The following is a 20,013-nucleotide window of genomic DNA, read 5'->3' as shown; positions in this document are numbered from 1 at the left end:
GCATAGTCCAAACCAATTAACCACTCAAATGGATACTGTATTTTTGGTGTTAAATTAAATAACTAGGTAGACAGTAGACTACTGTGACAGTAATCATCATCTGTATAGAATATTTGTTCAGTGGCATCCCACCTGTATTTTGACTATTTTCCGAGTCTCAAACTTTGACCCAGCCTGTTACTGAACAAACACTAGCCTGTAGCAATGATTGCTATCAGAATAGCTTTCTTTATTATTATTATTATTATTATTAGTAGTAGTAGTAGTAGTATTTTTTCCTAAACTCTATCTTCATGTCTGTGAATGTGAACACACTCATCTATCTATCATTCACAGTTATCTATCTATCTATCTATCTATCTATCATCTATCTAGAATAAACATTTTTTTAATAGTGTCCGGTTTGTGGTTGTCTGGCAACCACCTAAGCAGCTCGACCTACCCCTCCAGGCCATGGGATATGTTTCTGTGAACAATAACGTGAAATTAACTTCTCTTTTTGTTTTCAGTCCTCCAATCAGAAGTGCTGAAGTGCCAACATGTTGGGGGGTGTGTAACTGAGGCATGCATCACTTAAGTTAAGTATGTAGCGGGAAGGTATGTGTGGTAATAACATAAATTATACCATTTACTAGTTGGGGAGAATTAATACTGTAATAATCTGGATACTATAAGGCTTAATATTCTGATTCTAAATTTGACTGCAAGGTCAACTCACTTACATTAATAAATGCCTTTATTTAAACTCTTTTTTTTTGATCGAGCTGTTTACATACAAAACACTGTGAAGCAACTTGGACTACCAATTAGATGAGGAGAGCATAAATCTGGCGATAAAGAGAAAACGGTGTCTGTGGCTGAATAGGATTGCCCTCACATTAAAGTGACAAATGGGACAGGCTCGGGGGGCCTGGCTGGTCACGTGATGTTTTTCTCAATCAGTTTATGTGCAAAGAATGTAAAAACTACTGATATAGTAGATATTGTTTAGCACAGTGTTTCCCAACCTGTGGTCCGGGAACTACCTCCCCATGCGATCCCGGGAATGTTACGCAGCATTCACACTACCACATCATCTGCCAAGTGGTCCCGAGTGCACACCCGGGACCATAGTGTGAATCTGCCCTAAGGTCCACCTCTAGCAGCATGAATTTTGTCATTAGAATTTTTTACACCCACCTTTACACCTAATGTTTACCACAATATGGATGCTAGGTTGAAAACAACTTAACATCAAATCAAACCCAGACAATGAATGTTATTTTTTACATTATGAATTTACATACAGTAACTTTATATACCTTCAACCCATACAGGAACAGTATGAGTTGTATGGCAGTATGGCACAAATTTGGGCATGTACAACTTCCTGGTCTCAACTGCGCATGTTTCTTTCCTTCCATGGAGCAACATGGCGTCCACCGTACGGTCTTCGCTTCTCGTCCTCTTTAGATAGTCCTTGGTTTTTCACAAGGAAGCTTTGAGAAGGAAAGGAAGTGGTCACGACACTTTCATGGAGGCTTTCATGGGAGCCAAACTACCCGGAAGTTTGGCAGAATGCACTGGAGTCAATGAGAGCTCAGTGACCAGCTCATGAACAACAATGAACAAACATTATTTATGAATGACTGAGTGGAAGTGGAAGCTGCGCGCGAGTGTCATTTTCCATCCACCAGCTGTTTTAAAAATCCGGTAGAGACGCCTGCCGCTCGCGGCTTTTGGCATCTTCGTGACTCCACTGTGTGGAGCACCCAGAGAGAGAGAGAGAAGGGGTGTAAAGCTGAACAGCCAACGCAGGGAAGCTGGAAGTACCCTCACTAAAAACACCGGGACAACGCTCCACACGTCCCAAACTCTTCTCCCTTCTGGCTCCAAAACTGTGGAATGCACTATCTTCCGCCGTAGTCTGAAAACCCACCTTTTTAGACTCCATCATGGCCCATAGCACTTACCCTACCCCCTTAGATAGCATTTCTGTAGACTTAGATAGCATCTGATACAGACTTATAGCATGTTATGTAGACGGCACTATAATTGCATTGTATATAGTCATAGCACGCCATAGTACATATGTATAGCATAGTAGTATATATATATAGTTTATATAGTATAGTCTCATAATATAGATATTCCACTGTTACTTTCTTAGCTTACGCATGTTTTATGATGAATGCTTTTGTGATGTATTCCCATGCTTTTGTTCTTGATTATTGTAAATCGCTCTGGATTAAGAGCGTCTGCTAAATGCCTAAATTGTAAATTGTAAATTGTAACACCACAAAGGCAATGTGGGGACAAGATGGAATGGAATGTTATCTGTATTTGGTGAATAAATACACCGTTTGGTTCAACTTTACCATGTCTTTGTACTGCTTCAAACCACAAAAATGGTCATTCTCACATACAGTCTCTCATGTCAGTGGTTCTCAAACATTTTCATGTCAAGGACTCCCAAAACGGAATGCATTTTGCTATAGACCCCCATCTGCAAAACTGTTGTGCCAGAGACTCCCATAAGAAAATATTGTGTAAAATTATTTCAAACTTTTTGCAATCTTTCCGAAAATAGCCCATCCCCATCTACCAACTCACAGCGCGTTGCAACACATCGCATCGCATCACGTTGTGAACTTGTAGATTGGCTATTTTCAAATAGCCGATCTACAAGTCTCTATAGTCTCTCGAGACAGACTGGGTGCTGTTTTCCCTTTGTTTTGCAGATGGGTTCTTATATTGCCCCAACAAGGACCCATGTGGGTCCCCAGACCCCACATTGAGAACCAGTGTCTTACAGTATACGTACTGTAGCTAAAACTACTTGAGCGTGTAAGACGGAGGCTCTTCTTTCTGCTCAGACAGGAAGTTGCAATTCATGGCAGGGGCAGTTGGAGCGATGTTGAACGCTGGGGCAGCATGCGATGGGTTGAGCGCAGGTGGAGCAGTTTGGAGGTGGGGATACACGGGGAAACCAGGTTGACTGGGAGTCTGCTGTGGCATAGGGTTGCTATATGATGGATAATTTTGGAAATCCGCATATGCAGGCGGAGGTGGAGGGAAGTCACTGTGGGGGGTTGGCCCCCCGAGACCCTGTGGCTGCTGGTAGGCTGGGGGGAAGTCGCTGCTTGTTGGACCTCCGAAACCCTGTGGCTGGTAGGGAGCGGGACCCTGTGGCTGGTAGGGAGCGGGACCCCCGAACGCCTGTGGCTGGTAGGGAGCGGGACCCTGTGGCTGGTAGAGAGCGGGACCCTGTGGCTGGTAGGGAGCGGGACCCTGTGGCTGGTAGGGAGCGGGACCCCCGAACGCCTGTGGCTGGTAGGGAGCGGGACCCCCGAACGCCTGTGGCTGGTAGGGAGCGGGACCCCCGAACGCTTGTGGCTGGTAGGCTGACGGTCCCACAGCTCCAAATGGTGACTTCAAGCCAGCGGGTAGCATGACCACTTGAAAATCGACCTCTGGGTCAAAAGCAAAGCTGATGTCCAAATAGGCCTGAGAATAAGAAGCAAGCAGTTAGATTGACATCTGAGATAAAAATCTACAATCGTGTATGTGTGTCAGAGGCACCGTAGACCGCTGTCTTGACCACCCATTTCCGCCTGCAGGTAACTATATAAACATTAAACACCAGCCGCTCCCGCAAGATTTGCGTCGGCTCCCACGGGACACGATGCAGGGCTAGTGTGATGTTCAGTTTCAAACCACAACCATGTATGTGCCATGTATCTATTGAAGATTCTGATCTTCAAATGTACATAATTTTTTTAATGATTGTATTGCTGTATTGTTGTATTGTTCTTTCTGCTTTGGCAATGTAAACATATGTTTTCTCATGCCAATAAAGCCCTTTTGAATTGAATTGAATTGTATGTAACTGCAATGATGAGCCTGCACAACTAAGAATGTCACTCACCTAACTTATAATATGACAATAAAAGATTGTCATAAGGGCCCATGCCGTAGCGTAACGGTCTGGGCACCGGACTGGTAATCCAGTCTCAGTGTGCCGCGGGTTCGACTCCCGGACCCGACACGGCCTTTACTGCATGTCTTCCCCCCATCTCTCTCCCGTTTCCTGTCAGCCTACTGTCTGTCCCTTCAAAAATCAATAAAAGGCGTAAGCCGCAAAAAAAATATCTTAAAAAAAAAAAAGATTGTCATAAGATCTAAAGTATTAAGTATTAAGTAATGTCAACAACTGTATACCATGCATCTTCAATCAGGGCTAAATATGCCAGGCCACCGGTATTGTCATTTTAATGGTTAACAAGGACCTTTTATCGCTTAGGTGGCGCAGTGGTAAAGTCCCTGCCCACCACTGAGAAATGTGTGTGACTGTGGGGAAGAATGAATTGTCGTAAATACTAAATTGGGCTGGAAAAAGGGGTCAAAATAATAATAGGCTACTCTAAAATTGTTTAAAAAGAACAAGATAAAAACAAAAACAAGCAGACCTTTTCATTTAATACTATCCCATAGGATCCCACCTGAGGTTCATACATGGAATGTCAATGCAAGGGAACTTTGCGGAAACATACTGTAACTGCAAACAAACTATACATACCTTTATATGGTAATGCAGTGAGATGATTTCACAGTTGTCGATGGTGGGGATCTGGCCTGCAGGAACCTCCATCTGGCAAGTGATTGTTTCGTTTGTTTTGGGTTCAATAACGCTCCCCACCGCCTTGCACACTTCCTTCGAACTCCAATTGGTGCGGCCTTGGGCACGATACACCACTTTTTGAACCATTTTGAATTTGGGCGTCATTTTCTTAGATGAGGAATTGTCGACTTTGGCCACAACAGTCATTTTCTCACCTTTAGAAGAAGAGAATGACCAATGATCACTGGGATAATCAAACAAAACAGAGCATGTTCCTAGAAAGTACACTATCAATAAAAATGCCAAAAGAATTAGCCTTAGTCTTTTGAATAAAACATCATTTAGTCTTAGTCCTATTTAGTCTTTTTTGTTTTAGTCTTAGTCGACATCAACACAAATCAACACTGTTGACTTGTCCTTTTTTATATTGTAAATCAAACTAAAACCAGCATGTTGGGTACAGTTACCTGGACAACAAGTGCCCTTGTCAACAGAGGCCTCCAGTTTGACCCGTCCTTTGTGGAAAGTCCCAAGCTGCTTTTCTACTGAACCAACCTGAGGAGACTAGAATACATAAATACATACATTTACATTAGCCACTAAAGAGCTATACAGTGTATACACTGTATAGCTATACAGCTATACTCACTCACGAAAACTCAATCAAGTATTTCTCTCTCAGAAACCATCAGAGCTACACTTAACTTACACTTACACAATTAATTAATACTTATTTAAATTAATCAGGCGCTATAACAGCCCACTTTACATTACACCTTAACTCTTGAACCGTAGGTCGTAAAATCAAAATGTCGCTTTCCCTGGATCCCTTGGGTCTCCCCCATATAGCCCACGCCCATTTGCGTCAGGATAGTTTTTCCGCCATTTTGACTTTTCTTCAAAATACACTTTTTGCTCTTCCACCTACAGCTTCTGTGCAAATCTCACAAAAGACGGTACACATGATCTCTGGGCCTATCCGATTAAAACACCACAGGCAGAACTTTCATAGTCCGTATCGTTCGGCTGTAATCGGTGTCCAAAGATAGTGGGAGGGGCCTGTTCTACAACAAATGACACAAAAACATTTATTGCAAAAACATGCTTTTTGGGGGATAAATCCGCTGTGTTTGCAATAGCGGAGCCTACGTGTGCTATAGTGAGACAGGCCAATTCCCTCCCAATCAGTAATGTGATCTATTACATCGCATTACCCACACTGTACATCATTTGATGTTCATATATTCAGAACGGGTAAGGTCTAGTAACAACAAAACATAACCTATCATAACTCTACAGCCAAAGATTGAGCCCCTTTAACTCAAACTCTGTGAAACACTTAAACTCAGTCCGGACTCCACCCACCACATTAATTTTGGTAAGTAAGTAAGTAAGTGCTTTTCAACATTTGCAACATCAAATGTCCCCCCCCCCCCCACACACACACACACACCTACGCCTGAACACTGTCTTCACAGCCAGGCACATTGCCCACTACAACTTGCACAACGACAGTGGTGTCCAGTTACTGTACATGTAAATGTAGTACAGCCTAAAGTAAACAAACTATAAGCAATATCATAAACTGACATGCCTTTACCAAGAGACTAGTGTACAGTACAAGAACCAGATATACCAGCTCAGTCTTTCCCTGTGTGAAGTGCGGAAGGGAGTGCAAATCCTGCATTGGTCTACTCAGACACACTGAACGCTGCACCAAAAGCTGAAGAACCCCTTTCCAGAGCGCGACTCCATAGTCTCTCGAGACTGACGGATGCCAATGATACACAACATAGAGGAAACGGTTTCTATGCACTGAGAAAGCTCCAGGATTAAAAAACAAAAACAAAAAACACTGAAAACGGTGTATGTATGTATGTGTGTCTAACTACTGGCCGGTGTCCGGGGCCCAGTAAAATAATCAAAATATTATTTATCCTACAACCTAAACGTTTTGGATCATATACTGTAGGTGGACCTATAGCTCATAACAAATGTGAACCACTCCATACTGGTTAACAAGCTTAAAGCTATTGGTTTTGATAGCACATCAGTGAGCTGGATGCAATCCTACCTGGAGGGGAGAGAACAGATGGTGGAGGTGAACGGAACACTGTCCCCTCCCCTCCCAGTGAGCTGTGGCGTCCCACAAGGAAGCATACTAGGGCCTTTACTGTTCCTAATATATGTTAACGACATGACTTCAGCTTGTGACTGCAGCTTGTTCCTGTTCGCAGATGACTCAGCACTGCTGGTCTCGGACAGGAACAAACTGCAGGTTGAAAAGACCCTCAGCTCTGAACTCGGTAGAATCTGCACCTGGCTCGCTGATAACAAACTATCCTTACACCTGGGAAAAACTGAATCCATCCTCTTCGGATCAAATAGTAATCTCAGCAAGGCAGATGGCTTCTTGGTTAGAGTGGGTGAAAATATTATCACACGAAAAGATCAAATTACCTACCTAGGTTCCATCCTGGAGGCCAATCTTTCCGGTGATAAGATGGCCACCAACGTAATCAAAAAAGTCAATCAAAGAACAAGATTCCTTTACAGGATCTCCTCACTGGTCAGCAAAAACACCTTGAAGACCTTAACAGGAGCCCTCGTACAAGGTTTCTTTGACTATGCATCCACCTCTTGGTACCACAGCACCTCAAAGGCCCTTAAAACAAGGCTCCAGACCTCCCAAAACAAACTGGTCAGGCTCCTACTTGGCCTCACCCCCCGAACCCACCTCACCCCTGCCCACTTTGACTGGCTGGGATGGCTTAGGGTCGACGACAGAGTACAGCATCTTGCAATGGGTCTGGTCCACAAGATTCGATACACCACCAAGATACCCATGTACCTGTCTAAATACTTCCTTAATGTAAACGAAGTCCACACCCACAACACCAGAGGGAGTGCAACAAACCATGTACAACCCAGATTCGGCACAAACAAGGGACTAAATTCTTTTCGCTCCTATGCCACCAAAATGTGGAACGCCCTACCAACAGTCATTAAGACATGTGAATCCCTTGACTCCTTCAAAACTGCTCTCAAAGGGCACCTACGGATGGCTGCAATTCGAAACTGGCCTCTGTAAAATCTGAATCCCCCCCCCCCCCACCCCATTTCCCCTCACTGTATATGTATCTTTTCCCTTTTTGCTTCCTATATGATGAATTCCTGTTCTGTTCTTTAGCTACATAGAAGTGTCTATTTGTATGTCTCTAAATGTTTGATGAATTGAACAATGTGGACCCTGTTGTAAACAAGTGTAATGCTTAATTGGGTCGTCCACTCACAGTTAACAGTCTTTGTATTGAGTTTGTGCTTAAAATGTACTGTAAATTCTACAAACTGTTAATAAATATTTCAATCAATCAATCAATCAATAAGCTTAGCCATGGTGTCTTACTGTTGCAGATGCTGTAAGGAACTTGTCGACAAAGGTTAACTCGTGTCTCGAGACGCTATTCGGCCTCCAGCTCCTAGACACCTTGGCCTCCAGCATGTAGACAATCCTGCCATGCAACCCTTTGAAGGACGGTGGCATATTTCTATAAAGAAAGAGTCCATATTATTCTCACAACATATCAAAAATAAATAATGTAATGGTTTATAAATATGCAAAAAAAATGCGTTTCTCTGGTCCAAATACATATTCAAACATAGAGTATGTTTTGTATATTTTGAAACAAATACAAAACATGTTTTTATTTTTAATCGCAGTCTGTGCTGCATTAGTATGCCTCAAACATACTGTAGACTCAGTCAGAATTATTCAAATGCATAGGAATTGTATATCAAACATAACACATTTCCACATATATAGGCCTACTCCACAGGAAGTTTGAATTGTATATCAAACATAACACATTTCCACATATATAGGCCTACTCCACAGGAAGTTTGAAGCTGAAGTTGTAGGCATGGGGTCCTGCAGGAAGTGCAGTCTCTGCAAAATAAATACAAAAAATATATTAGGCCTGTTAACATGTGATCTTATTGTCTTAAATATACCTGCTCTTATTCTGAAGCGCCAGATGCTCAGCAGGAAATACCTATCAACATGTGTGTATATAACTGCTGAATAAACGGCTGGCTTCAGATGTTGACATGCTGAAGGAGTGGATGTAATTGCTGCCTACTCGTCTCTTTATTTCTTATTATGTCCGACTAGCTCCCAGGCTATATCTCTCCTCCTATCGCTGTAATGGCAGCTCTGCCAACAAGGCCTACCTTATACCTTCATTACCAAATGATTCACCTGCACACGAATTTTGTGTGTGTGTGTGTGTGTGTGTGTGTGTGTGTGTGTGTGTGTGTGTGTGTGTGTGTGTGTGCGCGCAGGTTTCATAGCAATGTAGGAATATTAGGCCTTAATGAATGTTCAATCATGTTCTAATCATGTACTTAACATTAGGCCTACTTTGGGGCATGCATACTATATTTTGGACAAAATAGCCAATGTTACGGTCCACTCCTCCTCCTTTAGTGCCCAGTGCCCACTCACTCTGCCTGTTACCATCTTGGATATATAACTCACTCATGTACTGGGTACCTTTATAACGCCATAACGCATCACCTGGCTGTTGCACCCACCTAGACACAGTAGCTCATATGGTTCACAGTCACACACATGATAGTCATGTTTCAAAAGCCAGGCATACCTTCTGCGTCTTCTGGAACTAAATACGTTTTGAGCTTGAAGTATCTTCTGTGCGCGCTGTACGTCCTCCTCTTGTCGCCCGTCCCTGTGGACCAGCGCACATTGGCGTCGCCTTTCAGCTTGACGAAAACACTCTTCACTTTGGTTTCTTTCTCCAACCGGAACGTAACTCTCCCCGTGACCGGATCGCCTCCCGCGAACGTGCCCTCCTGGTTGAGAACATCGCAAGTTACCTTAAGGTCTTTTACCATTTCTGTTGGAAAGGAAAGCAGTGATGAAGCACTAAACTATATATGAGCTATCGCACAGGGCGTAGCTCATATTTCTCTCTCTCTTGTTGTGGCGCTTGACTTGTTGTTGAGGGGAAGGCGGATCCGGGATCCTCGGAGGGGCGGCGGGATTCAAGAGCTCTGAAGCCATTTCACTGTTGTTTGTATTAATATTATTAATCATAAATTGTAGTTATTATTTAGCATTATTAGTTTTGTCGATTAATTTATTTCTGGGCACCAATAAGGGCACTGGGCCGTGGGCACACGCCGAACTCGGTAGAATCTGCAGCTCGCCGTGATAACACACTATATTACACCTGGGAAAAACTGAATCCATTCTCTTCGGATCAAATAGTAATCTCAGCAAGGCAGAAGGCTTCTTGGATAGAGTGGGTGATTAATACATTATTATCACACGAAAAGATGAAATTACCTACCTAGGTTCCATCCTGGAGGCCAATCTTTCCGGTGATAAAATGGCCACCAACGTAATCAAAAAATTCAATCAAAGAACTAGATTCGATCCTTTACAGGATCTCCTCACTGGTCAACAAAAACACCTTGAAGACTTTAACAGGAGCCCTCGTACAAGGTTTCTTTGACTATGCATGCACCTCTTGGTACCACAGCACCTCAAAGGCCCTTAAAACAAGGCTCCAGACCTCCCAAAACAAACTGGTCAGGCTCCTACTTGGCCTCACCCCCCGAACCCACCTCACCCCTGCCCACTTTGACAGGCTGGCCGCTGGGATGGCTTAGGGCCGACGACATAGTACAGCATCTTGCAATGGGTCTGGTCCACAAGATTCGATACACCACCAAGATACCCATGTATACTTCGAAGTCCACACCCACAACACCAGAGGGAGTGCAACAAATCATGTACAACCCAGATTCGACACAAACAAGGGACTAAATTATTTTCGCTCCTATATGCCACCAAAATGTGGAACGCCCTACCAACAGTCATTAAGACATGTGAATCCCTTGACTCCTTCAAAACCGCTCTCAAAGGGCACCTACGGACGGCTGCAATTCGAAACTGGCCTCTGTAAAATCTGAACCCCCCCCCCTCCTTTTTCCCCTCACTGTATATGTTTCTTTTCCCTTTTTGCTTCCTTTATGAAATTCCTGTTCTGTTCTTTAACTATATAGAAGTGTCTATTTGTATGTCTCTAAATGTTTTGATGAATTGAACATGGTGGACCCTGTTGTGTAATGCTTAATTGGGTCATCCACTCACAGTTAACAGTCTTTGTATTGAGTTTGTGCTTGAAATGTATACTGTAATTCTGCAAACTGTTAATAAATATTTCAATCAATCAAACATCCCCACTGCAGTGATGCAGGCCTACATTGATTGACAGCAAGTATTGTTTCGCCTGCATACAGGGTGCATCAGTGGGTTTTGTTGACCTTTGTAAATGTTTGGAACCAACAATGTCTTAATTACCACACAGTGAGGGAAGAATTGTATTCACATTTCCTCTTTCTTTTCTCTTTTTTTTTTTTACATGCTTTTACCTTGCATGGTTTCCACTGCCATCGGTGTGTGAATGGGTGAATGTAATGCACAATCTATGTAAAGCGCCTTGGATAAAGGCGCTATATAAATGCACCATTTACCATTTTTATTTTACCTACACATTAGATTTATTTTAGGGTCCAAAACACAATATGACATATAGGTTATGCATTTCAATAGCCTACAATCAAGAGTCAAGACAATAAGCTTTATAGAGTGCCTACTGACTGCTTGGCAAAAAACTACTTTCTGGCCTTGACAACCCATGCATCCAAACAGAAAAGTCCTATCTGATTGCATAAAAACATCGTTAAACAATGTTAAACTCACTTTGCATGTTGCTTTGCCACTCGATGTGCCATTCACTTTAAGCATGCGCATACCCTCTATTCCAGTTTGTCAACTGCCAAAAACGACACTCACTATGTGACTTTTGATATGAAATTGTATTTAACCCATTCTGACCGGGCACCCATTTTGGTGTCAGCATCATGTTATGCTTTAGCTATTTAAAAATAGCAGATCTACAAGCTCATATCGCGCCACCGAGTGGCGCGATACGAGCTTGTAGGTCTGCTATTTTTTGAAAAATCGAAGAACGACTGACATTTTTTAGAATCTGATCTCAGATCAGAATGGGTTAAGATGGGGGCCGCAGCCGGGCACCCCACCTAGAGCCTTTCGATCAGGCAAAAATAATGCTTTGTGTAATGTCTCACTGTGCATTGGTCTAGTGTTGTTCAAACATTTACAGTGGCCTATGGCAACAGGTGTTGGTGAGAGGGCCATGAGAGTTTCTTTCTCTGTCCCTTTCCACCTTTCATGAATGATGGAGCTTGAATTGAATTAAACTTAGGGGGACATAAAAAAAAAAACATTTCAGCCAGCCTTCAGACCTTTTCAAACCTTCTGGGTTTTCTGGAATTAAAAACACTTTTTTTGAGTTTACAAATATCTTCTGTGTGCATGTTCTGCTGTCATCTCCCATTCCATGTCGAGTCGACCACTGCACATCTGGCATCTCCTTTCAGTTTGATGAAACCACTTTTAACTTTAGTTTATTTTTCCCTGTGACCGGATCACCTCCTGAAAAGGTACCCTCCTCGCTGAGAACATCATAAGTTGCATAACTGTTTGGTTAACACAAAATCTATGTATCCTAAGGGCGTAGCACGGTAGCACCTATATTTGCCCTGTGGAGTGACAGATGAGAAAGGCAAGGCAAGGCAAGGTAGTTACTTGCGCAAGCAGAGCGTGCAAGTATTGTGGTTGTGCTGGCTTTTTTATGTGTATGCTCGGAGGTATGTTGGAGTGTGACGTAATTACGATATATTTCAATGTCGGGTTATAACTGGCTGTCGATGGTGACGTAATTAGGATAATTATGTTTCAGTGTCGGGTGAATTAAAGGTAATGTCTATGTATACATAATCTGAAACCTATCTTTATTACGTCATCATCAAAAGCCAGTTATAACCCGGCATTGATCCATATCTTAACCCATTCTGACCGGGCACCCATTTTGGTGTTGGCATCATGTTATGCTTTAGCTATTGAAAAATAGCAGATCTACAAGCTCATATCGCGCCACCGAGTGGCGCGATACGAGCTTGTAGGTCTGCTATTTTTGAAAAAAATCGAAGAAAGACTGACATTTTTAGAATCTGATCTCAGGTCAGAATGGGTTCATCAGACCAGTGTGTGTCCAGTGGAAACCTCGTGTGAATCTGATCTCAGGTCAGAATGGGTTAATTACGTCACCATCAACATCTAGTATATATACATCTGAGCATAATGCATAGCCGATCACAGTATAGTACTTTCAACTTACAACTTACATACTGTACTTGTATACATGACATATGTTACCTGTTACCCAACGAATATTGAAACATATCGTAATTACGTCACCATTGACAGCCAGTTATAACCCGACTTGCATGCTCTGCTTGCGCACTAGTAGGCCATTTATGGCCTAATTGTGTGCACAAGTAGGCACTGGGAGTTTGTTTCATATATGTGGTGCATAAAAGCCTACCGTTCCCCACACCTCAAAGATAATAATATAACCAAATACTGAAGAAAAGGCGGCGATCCGACCACTCAAAAAGGTATAAAAATGAGAGGGTGGATAGAAAATTCAAGGTATTTTATTCGAAAGGTTTAAAAAGCCAACATGTTTCACCTCACAAAGGAGCAGGTATCAGGGCAGGTATGCCAAGTAAAAGCCTACTTTTAAACCTGTTTTGTATCTCATTCGAGCACCTGGTTGATTTCACAATCTATGGGAATTTTATGTTCCACATTTAGAGCCCAACTGTGCAACATGGCTGACCAGACTCTTGCGTGCGGGTCTTGGAAATGCCAGACAGCTGCACATTGCAATTAGTTTCAGTTTCAGTTTATTTTTATTTATAGTGCAACATCATCACCCCCAAGGGGTCTCTGTGCACTAGTAAGTAGTAACACAATTAGGTGATGACCTGGATACATGCTAGTGGGGATATTGGTGAATTATTAGCCATTATGTAACACAGTTGTAGCCTACTATCGTTCAATTGAGTTTACACCATTGACTACATGGTATGTAGTATGTAAATGAATACGAAGGAAAACTGGTTTTCATTGTGATGTGAACATCAGACGCATCATAGATAATTGTTTTTATTGACAAAAATGCACAAACATATTTGTACAATACATATCTGTCGAAAGGATAAAACACAAAAAAGCCTGAGAGCATATTTCCATTGTAGTCATTTGTGTATAAATGTGGGGTAATACTGTAAATACATCATGTCATACAATTTCCAATGTACTATACTAGAGTAGACAACTAAAATAGAAAGAATATGGGTACTGTAAATGGAGCCTCAGCTAATTGAATTCCAGCTCTTTATGGAGGACTTGTTAGTTCACAATAGAGCAAATCGATTCGCTTGCTTACAGAGAATATGCACCAACAACAGACATTTATTAATTAGGGCCGGGACTAATTGCGATTAATTTAGATTAATTAACTACAGAAAAATTAATCGCGATTAACTAAATTAATGCGATTAATAAATTAATCGCACCTTTTTTTCACCGCGGAACGTTTCTCACTGGGCGCTTTTCTATAGTACTGAAAACTGGAAATAATAAAAAGTCACCCCATTTTGTGTTGCCTAGAACTGGAGGTCTGACAAAAAACAGTAACAATATGAAGTAAGTACAGCTTTGTGATGTCACTGAGATGTACTTGATACTGTTACTATTTTTTTTTCAGACCTCCAGTTCCAGGCAACACAGAATGGGGTGACTTTTTATTATTATTTCCACAACAGGTATATTAGTAAAATGTTGAAAATTAGTGGTATCCTGTAGTCACTATTCGTTGATTCACTGGGATACCAAAGAACATTAAAAAAAAAAGGTTTCTCGCTGTTCTCGGGTTGAATATTGATATGCGATTAAAATGCGATTAATCTAGATTAATTAATCGCAAAGCCTCTGATTAATTAGATTAATTTTTTTAATCGAGTCCCAGGTCTATTATTAATATCTCACAAGTCAGAGGAAATATAGTGGTTAGTATATCCAAGACCATGCACCTCATATGTGAACTGGGGTAGGAATAAATAGGCATTATTATTCCTACTCCTTTTTGGAAATGTTTATTAATTGATTTATTAATCCATCAGTATTTTTGAGCAAACTGAAGTTGACCATGTGGAGACTGCAAAGGTAGTTACACAACACAGTGTAAGTAAGGTGGGTGCTAATTAGGTTTAACTATATATTTATACAGAATCTACATGTAAAACTCACAACTCACATATATCCAAGTTCAATATCAGAATCAAACAGCCATTTGATTTTACTGAGAGAATACAGGAAAACATCATGCACTTTGGTTAGTAAGATGTGGCCGTTTTGCTATTGCTTTTGCGCTACTAGCTCACAGCTTCCACCAATGATGTCATCATAGATTGACCTTAATGTGACATGGCTTAATAAAAACAGAAGGCCTATTCGTGGAAGAGATGTTTAGCTTTTAAAGAATGGCATTGGCAACATGGTTCTTTTCCTTTCTATTAAAGTATTTCACATAAAAAAGGGGTTGTATATATACACACTATAGTAGGTTGGATCTATTCAGCCATAGAATCATCTCATGCCGTTCACAATTTAACCCATTCTGACCTGAGATCAGATTCATACGAGGTTTCCACTGGACACACACTGGTCTGATTAACCCATTCTGACCTGAGATCAGATTCTAAAAATGTCAGTCGTTCTTCGATTTTTCAAAAAATAGCAGACCTACAAGCTCGTATCGCGACACTCGGTGGCGCGATATGAGCTTGTAGATCTGCTATTTTTCAATAGCTAAAGCATAACATGATGCCAACACCAAAATGGGTGCCCGTTCAGAATGTTCTTCCCGCTTCCTCCTTTCTACATTTCATGTCATAATAACAAAGGCCTATTCTGTGGAACAGTGGAACCTCTGTCCTAATCGGAAAACATGACACCGTTTCCCACAAGAGCCATCGGAACACGTGGCCTGACCGTAAAAGGGCCATCCATGGCATCCGCCATCCACACACCAAGAATGATAACTGTAAAGATAATGAAATCATAATGCGATGCAAGGGTGTGGACTAGCCGAGTCGACAGCAACTCAGGACTCCTGGAACACTGTCCTCCACTCCCTCCTCTCTGCACTGTTGTTCTGCCATCCGCACCCGCGTATCACATTGCAGGATAATAATCCGAGCATCCACAATGATGAATGATATTGTTCTGTAAACATTTTCAATGCCAATTATGTGTTAAACATGACATGTTGAATGTGGCCATGGCCTGTCAATTTGGAAAGATTATGATAATCATGGTTTTCCACTGTTGTCGTTATAGTTTTAGCGTGGACTCCATATCCACTCTTTGAAGTCATCTTCCTTGCAATAAACAAGTTACAGTATCTTATCAGGTCACCTAAAGTTTCCCAGCCACCCTTATTCTTTTTTTGTAAAGTAAAAACAAACATTCATAGTGACCGCTAACTGTGGGAAAATGGTCATTTTCCTCACGATGTTCACAATGATCATAATTCCTATCCTATTCCTCATCAAAAGACTGCAATAATAAAACAAGAATAAGAAAAACAAGAATCCTAAAAGGACACCACGTGAGTGCTGGTATTTATTCTCACAGTGTATGTCTTCCTGAACCGTGCACCCATTACACCGTTACGTGGAATTATTCAACTGAGTGCTTGCTCTCGCTTTCTTCTTTAACCCATTCTGACCTGAGATCAGATTCATACGAGATTTCCACGGGACACACACTGGTCTGTTCAACCCATTCTGACCTGAGATCAGATTCTAAAAAATGTCAGTCGCTCTTCGATTTTTCAAAAAATAGCAGACCTACAAGCTCGTATCGCGCCACTCGGTGGCGCGATATGAGCTTGTAGATCTGCTATTTTTAAATAGCTAAAGCATAACATGATGCCAACACCAAAATGGGTGCCCGTTCAGAATGGGTTAAAGTCAAACAAGTATGCAACATGGTTATCCTCTGTAAGGGCACAATCACAGCTCACTTTATGCTACCTATGAGGGCGGATTCTGCCAATGCATTTCAATGGGAATGGAGTGTTTTTATCAGTGGAACGGAGGCAAACAAAAAATGTAATGCCTCAGCTTCTACAATTCTACAAGTGCTTGTCAGGATGGGGGGGGTCCCCAGATTATTTTGGGGGTCACACAGCCTGAAAATGTTGAGAACCACTGTGTTAGGGTGCATCTGTTATTTACCTCTATCTAGCTTTATATACAGTATCTAATATCTAACCTGATCTGCAGTTATCTCTTTACAGATACAATATTTTCCAGAACAACACTTTTCCCAAGATTGGAAATAAACTGCATAAGACAAATCCATGTTTTCCAGGCTGCGTGGTAAATAAGTAACCCTGAAATGGTGTCAGTGTTCCTAGTGGACACATAATAAAGGTCAAGGTAGCTTATCAGTAGGGGTTGGTAATAAACATCAAGATATACAGTAGCTGGATAAAATCTGACATTTACGTATGTATAGTATTTTGTAATGTACACAATTCCAAAATATAAAAGCATTCATATGGCAAATAACAAGAAGGTGACACATCAATGCATGTGGGTGCTAAGTGTTACAAGGCCACAAGGTAAGAAAGTCAATGCCTGTGGTGGATGAGAAGTGTTACAACTTACAAGGCCACAAGGTGTCAACCTAACCACTCTGTACTACGACGTCGCTTGCCGAGTTGACACAAGCTGACCTTACAAGCTGCTACGATAGGGTTAGTATAAAATCAAGCTTAACCCCAGTATACCACTTGGAAACCACTACTTCTTTTCACCCGATGCACTGGTGTCGGAGGAAGGCTCCGGGTAAAGTGACGTATAAGACGGAGGCACTTGTTCTTGGGACAGGAAGTCGGTGTTCATCATGTCCGGGAGGTTGAACGCCGGTGGGGCGGAGGGGGACGTGTCGGACAGATTGTACGACGGGGCGGAGGGGGAGGACATGTCCGACAGGCTCATGTTGTACAGCTGGTCGGTGGGGGGGGGAGGTCGGACTTCTGGGGGAGGGCCGGCGCAGAGGGAGGTGGTTGGAATGCTTGAGGAGGAGGCGGCGCAGACGCAGGAGGAGGATGCTTCACTGGAGACGTCGAAGACGAGGTGAACGGAGAGCCGTAAGGAGACGGCTGCGTCGGCAACGGGTTGTTATAACCCCCTGCCATGGTCCCGCCGCCGGGCAGGGCGGGGTACATGCCTGGCCCAGCACCGTACATAGGTGGCTGTGCGGGGTATCCTCCTGGCCCAGCACCTGGGCCGGCCGGGTAGCCGTACGCGACCTGACCTGGGGGTCCGTACGCGACCTGACCTGGGGGGGGTCCGTACGCCACCTGACCTGGGGGGGGTCCGTACGCCACCTGACCTGGGGGGGGTCCGTACGCCACCTGACCTGGGGGTCCATACGCCGGGGGTCCATACGGGACCTGACCTGGGGGGCCAGCAGGATATGGGCCCGGAGGAAAAGCGGGAGGGGGGAAATCACTGCTGGTTGGTCCGCCGAAGGCCCCCGGCTGGCCCTGGCCGCCGCAGAGATCCATGTATCCGAGTGGAAGGAGGACCACCGGAACTTGACCTCTGGGTCCGAAGAAAAGCTGATGTCCAAATATGCCTAAGAATACAGAAGCAGATTAATTAAATAATCTGATAATCTGATAATGAGTCTCATTGACACGTTATTGTCCAAGTTGGTAAAGGTGTTCACATTCCCACAGATATTTCATACTATCTAGATGTCAGCTCATATTCCTTCAGGTATCCTTTCATATTATCTAAAGACTTACGGTACTTAACCCACCCATTTAGACCTGAGACCAGATTCTACAAAATGTCTTCTAAATCCTGACAGTTTTCTGAAAAACCTAGGTTTGTATGTCAGTGGTTGTCAAACTATTTCATGTCAAGGACCCCCAAAGTACTATATGTAATTGGCTGCCAACCTCCATCTGATCATCACACATTTCATCACACATTTTCACGATTTAAAAAACAAACAGCTAAAGTTTAAAATAATGGTTAAAGTGGTTAAAAGCTATAAGGTGACAAAGATGCGTCCTCGGGTCTAAATGGGTTAAACATAAATAAATGTTTTTCAGAAATTGCCTTTCTGAATTGCATTGTTCTGCCTGCCTTTATTTCCTTTTTACATACAGTCTTAGCATGCACATTACATCTTTGACCACCAGGTGTCCTGCTTATGCCAACAGCCCAACACAAATGAGTAAACCTAAGCTGGATAAAACACACAGCTGAGAATGAACCCTTTCCACAGCAGACATTGTATATGTAAATGCACCCGAAGTTAATATAAGGACCGCGGAACGGAAAAGCTTTTATTTTGAAAGATTTTCCAGGAACACCGGAAGCACACTAGTCCACTGGGACCAGATGACTATTAAAGCCAGCCCAACATGAGTTGAGAAATGTTTGTTTGTCATGTGTTCGGGATGGAACAGAACGGTCGGACGGAACTGCCACGCCATGGTTACTCAGAGTTTAGCGCCCAGCTGGAAAGGGGAAAAAGGTAGTTGTCATTTTAAATGTGTTTTAAACCTATATTGTTCACTGCTGACTGTCTCATTGTTGTGGGGGTACCGTTTTCACTGTATTGCAATGCATTTTGATAATATATGGTGAGCTATGCCAGTATTATGTCCCAACTTATGTTTGCTGTTTGTATAATGTGTTTATTGTTTATTGATTGAGTACAAGCCTCGTCTTATCACATACTATACATGTCCAATACTGTTCATAATGACCATATTTCTTATATTTATACTTTACTAGAGCGGTGCTCGTTGGGCATTGGCCTCTTGGAACGATGCAAGTTGGAAATGCAAGCCCCACCCAGTTATTATGTCTCGTGTCCCTTTTATGCCCATATATGGAGTTCTTTCTTTGTCAGGCATGCCCAAATATGGAGAACATCTCAGCTCCATATATGGAGATATAGGGGTGATCAGGTCCAGCGCCTGGGAAGAGGCTTTTGTGCTTGTTCTGGACAACCGTGGGTCCGACTGACACCAGTCGCTGCACTCCCTGTGGTGGTGTGGAACGAGTGTCTCAAATTTGAAGTCGGTGGGGCGAACGGATCTCGAGCTCCGTCGATTACAGACTTACAGAGGCATTTATAGATAGTGGGCCATTCTGTGTGTCTCTGTAACTCAATCCTCACGTCTCTGAATGAAGACTTGAGGCCTTCCACATCTGCTCAGTAACGCTTTTCACTTCCCTAAACACTTTTTTTCCAATGACATCTCAAACCACTTAGATAGATTAAGGAATGAATCTCCCACCACTCATCAGTCCAGTCCCATGATTGATCATTTATCAAATCTACAGACCAAACGTTT

General features: G+C 42.6%; 2 protein-coding genes across 2 annotated transcripts in view; both read right to left on the bottom strand.

Annotated features, from left to right (window-relative positions):
* The window catches only part of LOC310872396 (ectonucleoside triphosphate diphosphohydrolase 2-like), a 249,295-nt gene that overhangs the window by 188,193 nt on the left and 41,089 nt on the right, over positions 1-20,013 (bottom strand). The gene's annotated exons all lie outside the window — the stretch shown is intronic.
* LOC310871908 (uncharacterized protein) overlaps positions 741-20,013 on the bottom strand; it is a 29,035-nt gene continuing 9,762 nt past the window's right edge. Inside the window, exons 6-13 of the mRNA XM_083783545.1 lie at positions 17,774-18,272; positions 17,504-17,667; positions 9,262-9,547; positions 8,489-8,546; positions 8,007-8,148; positions 5,068-5,164; positions 4,559-4,815; positions 741-3,486 (exon numbers count right to left, since the gene is read on the bottom strand). Of these exons, the coding sequence (XP_083639671.1) occupies positions 2,815-3,486; positions 4,559-4,815; positions 5,068-5,164; positions 8,007-8,148; positions 8,489-8,546; positions 9,262-9,547; positions 17,504-17,667; positions 17,774-18,272 (2,175 nt within the window). The 3' untranslated portion in view covers positions 741-2,814. The remainder of the gene's footprint in view (positions 3,487-4,558; positions 4,816-5,067; positions 5,165-8,006; positions 8,149-8,488; positions 8,547-9,261; positions 9,548-17,503; positions 17,668-17,773; positions 18,273-20,013) is intronic.

This window comes from Protomyctophum parallelum (assembly GCF_964188405.1).
Source record: "Protomyctophum parallelum genome assembly, chromosome: 15".
Classification (NCBI taxonomy): Eukaryota; Metazoa; Chordata; class Actinopteri; order Myctophiformes; family Myctophidae; genus Protomyctophum; species Protomyctophum parallelum.
Note: the sequence above shows the minus strand (reverse complement) of the source record. Positions and strands in the feature narration are given on the sequence as shown.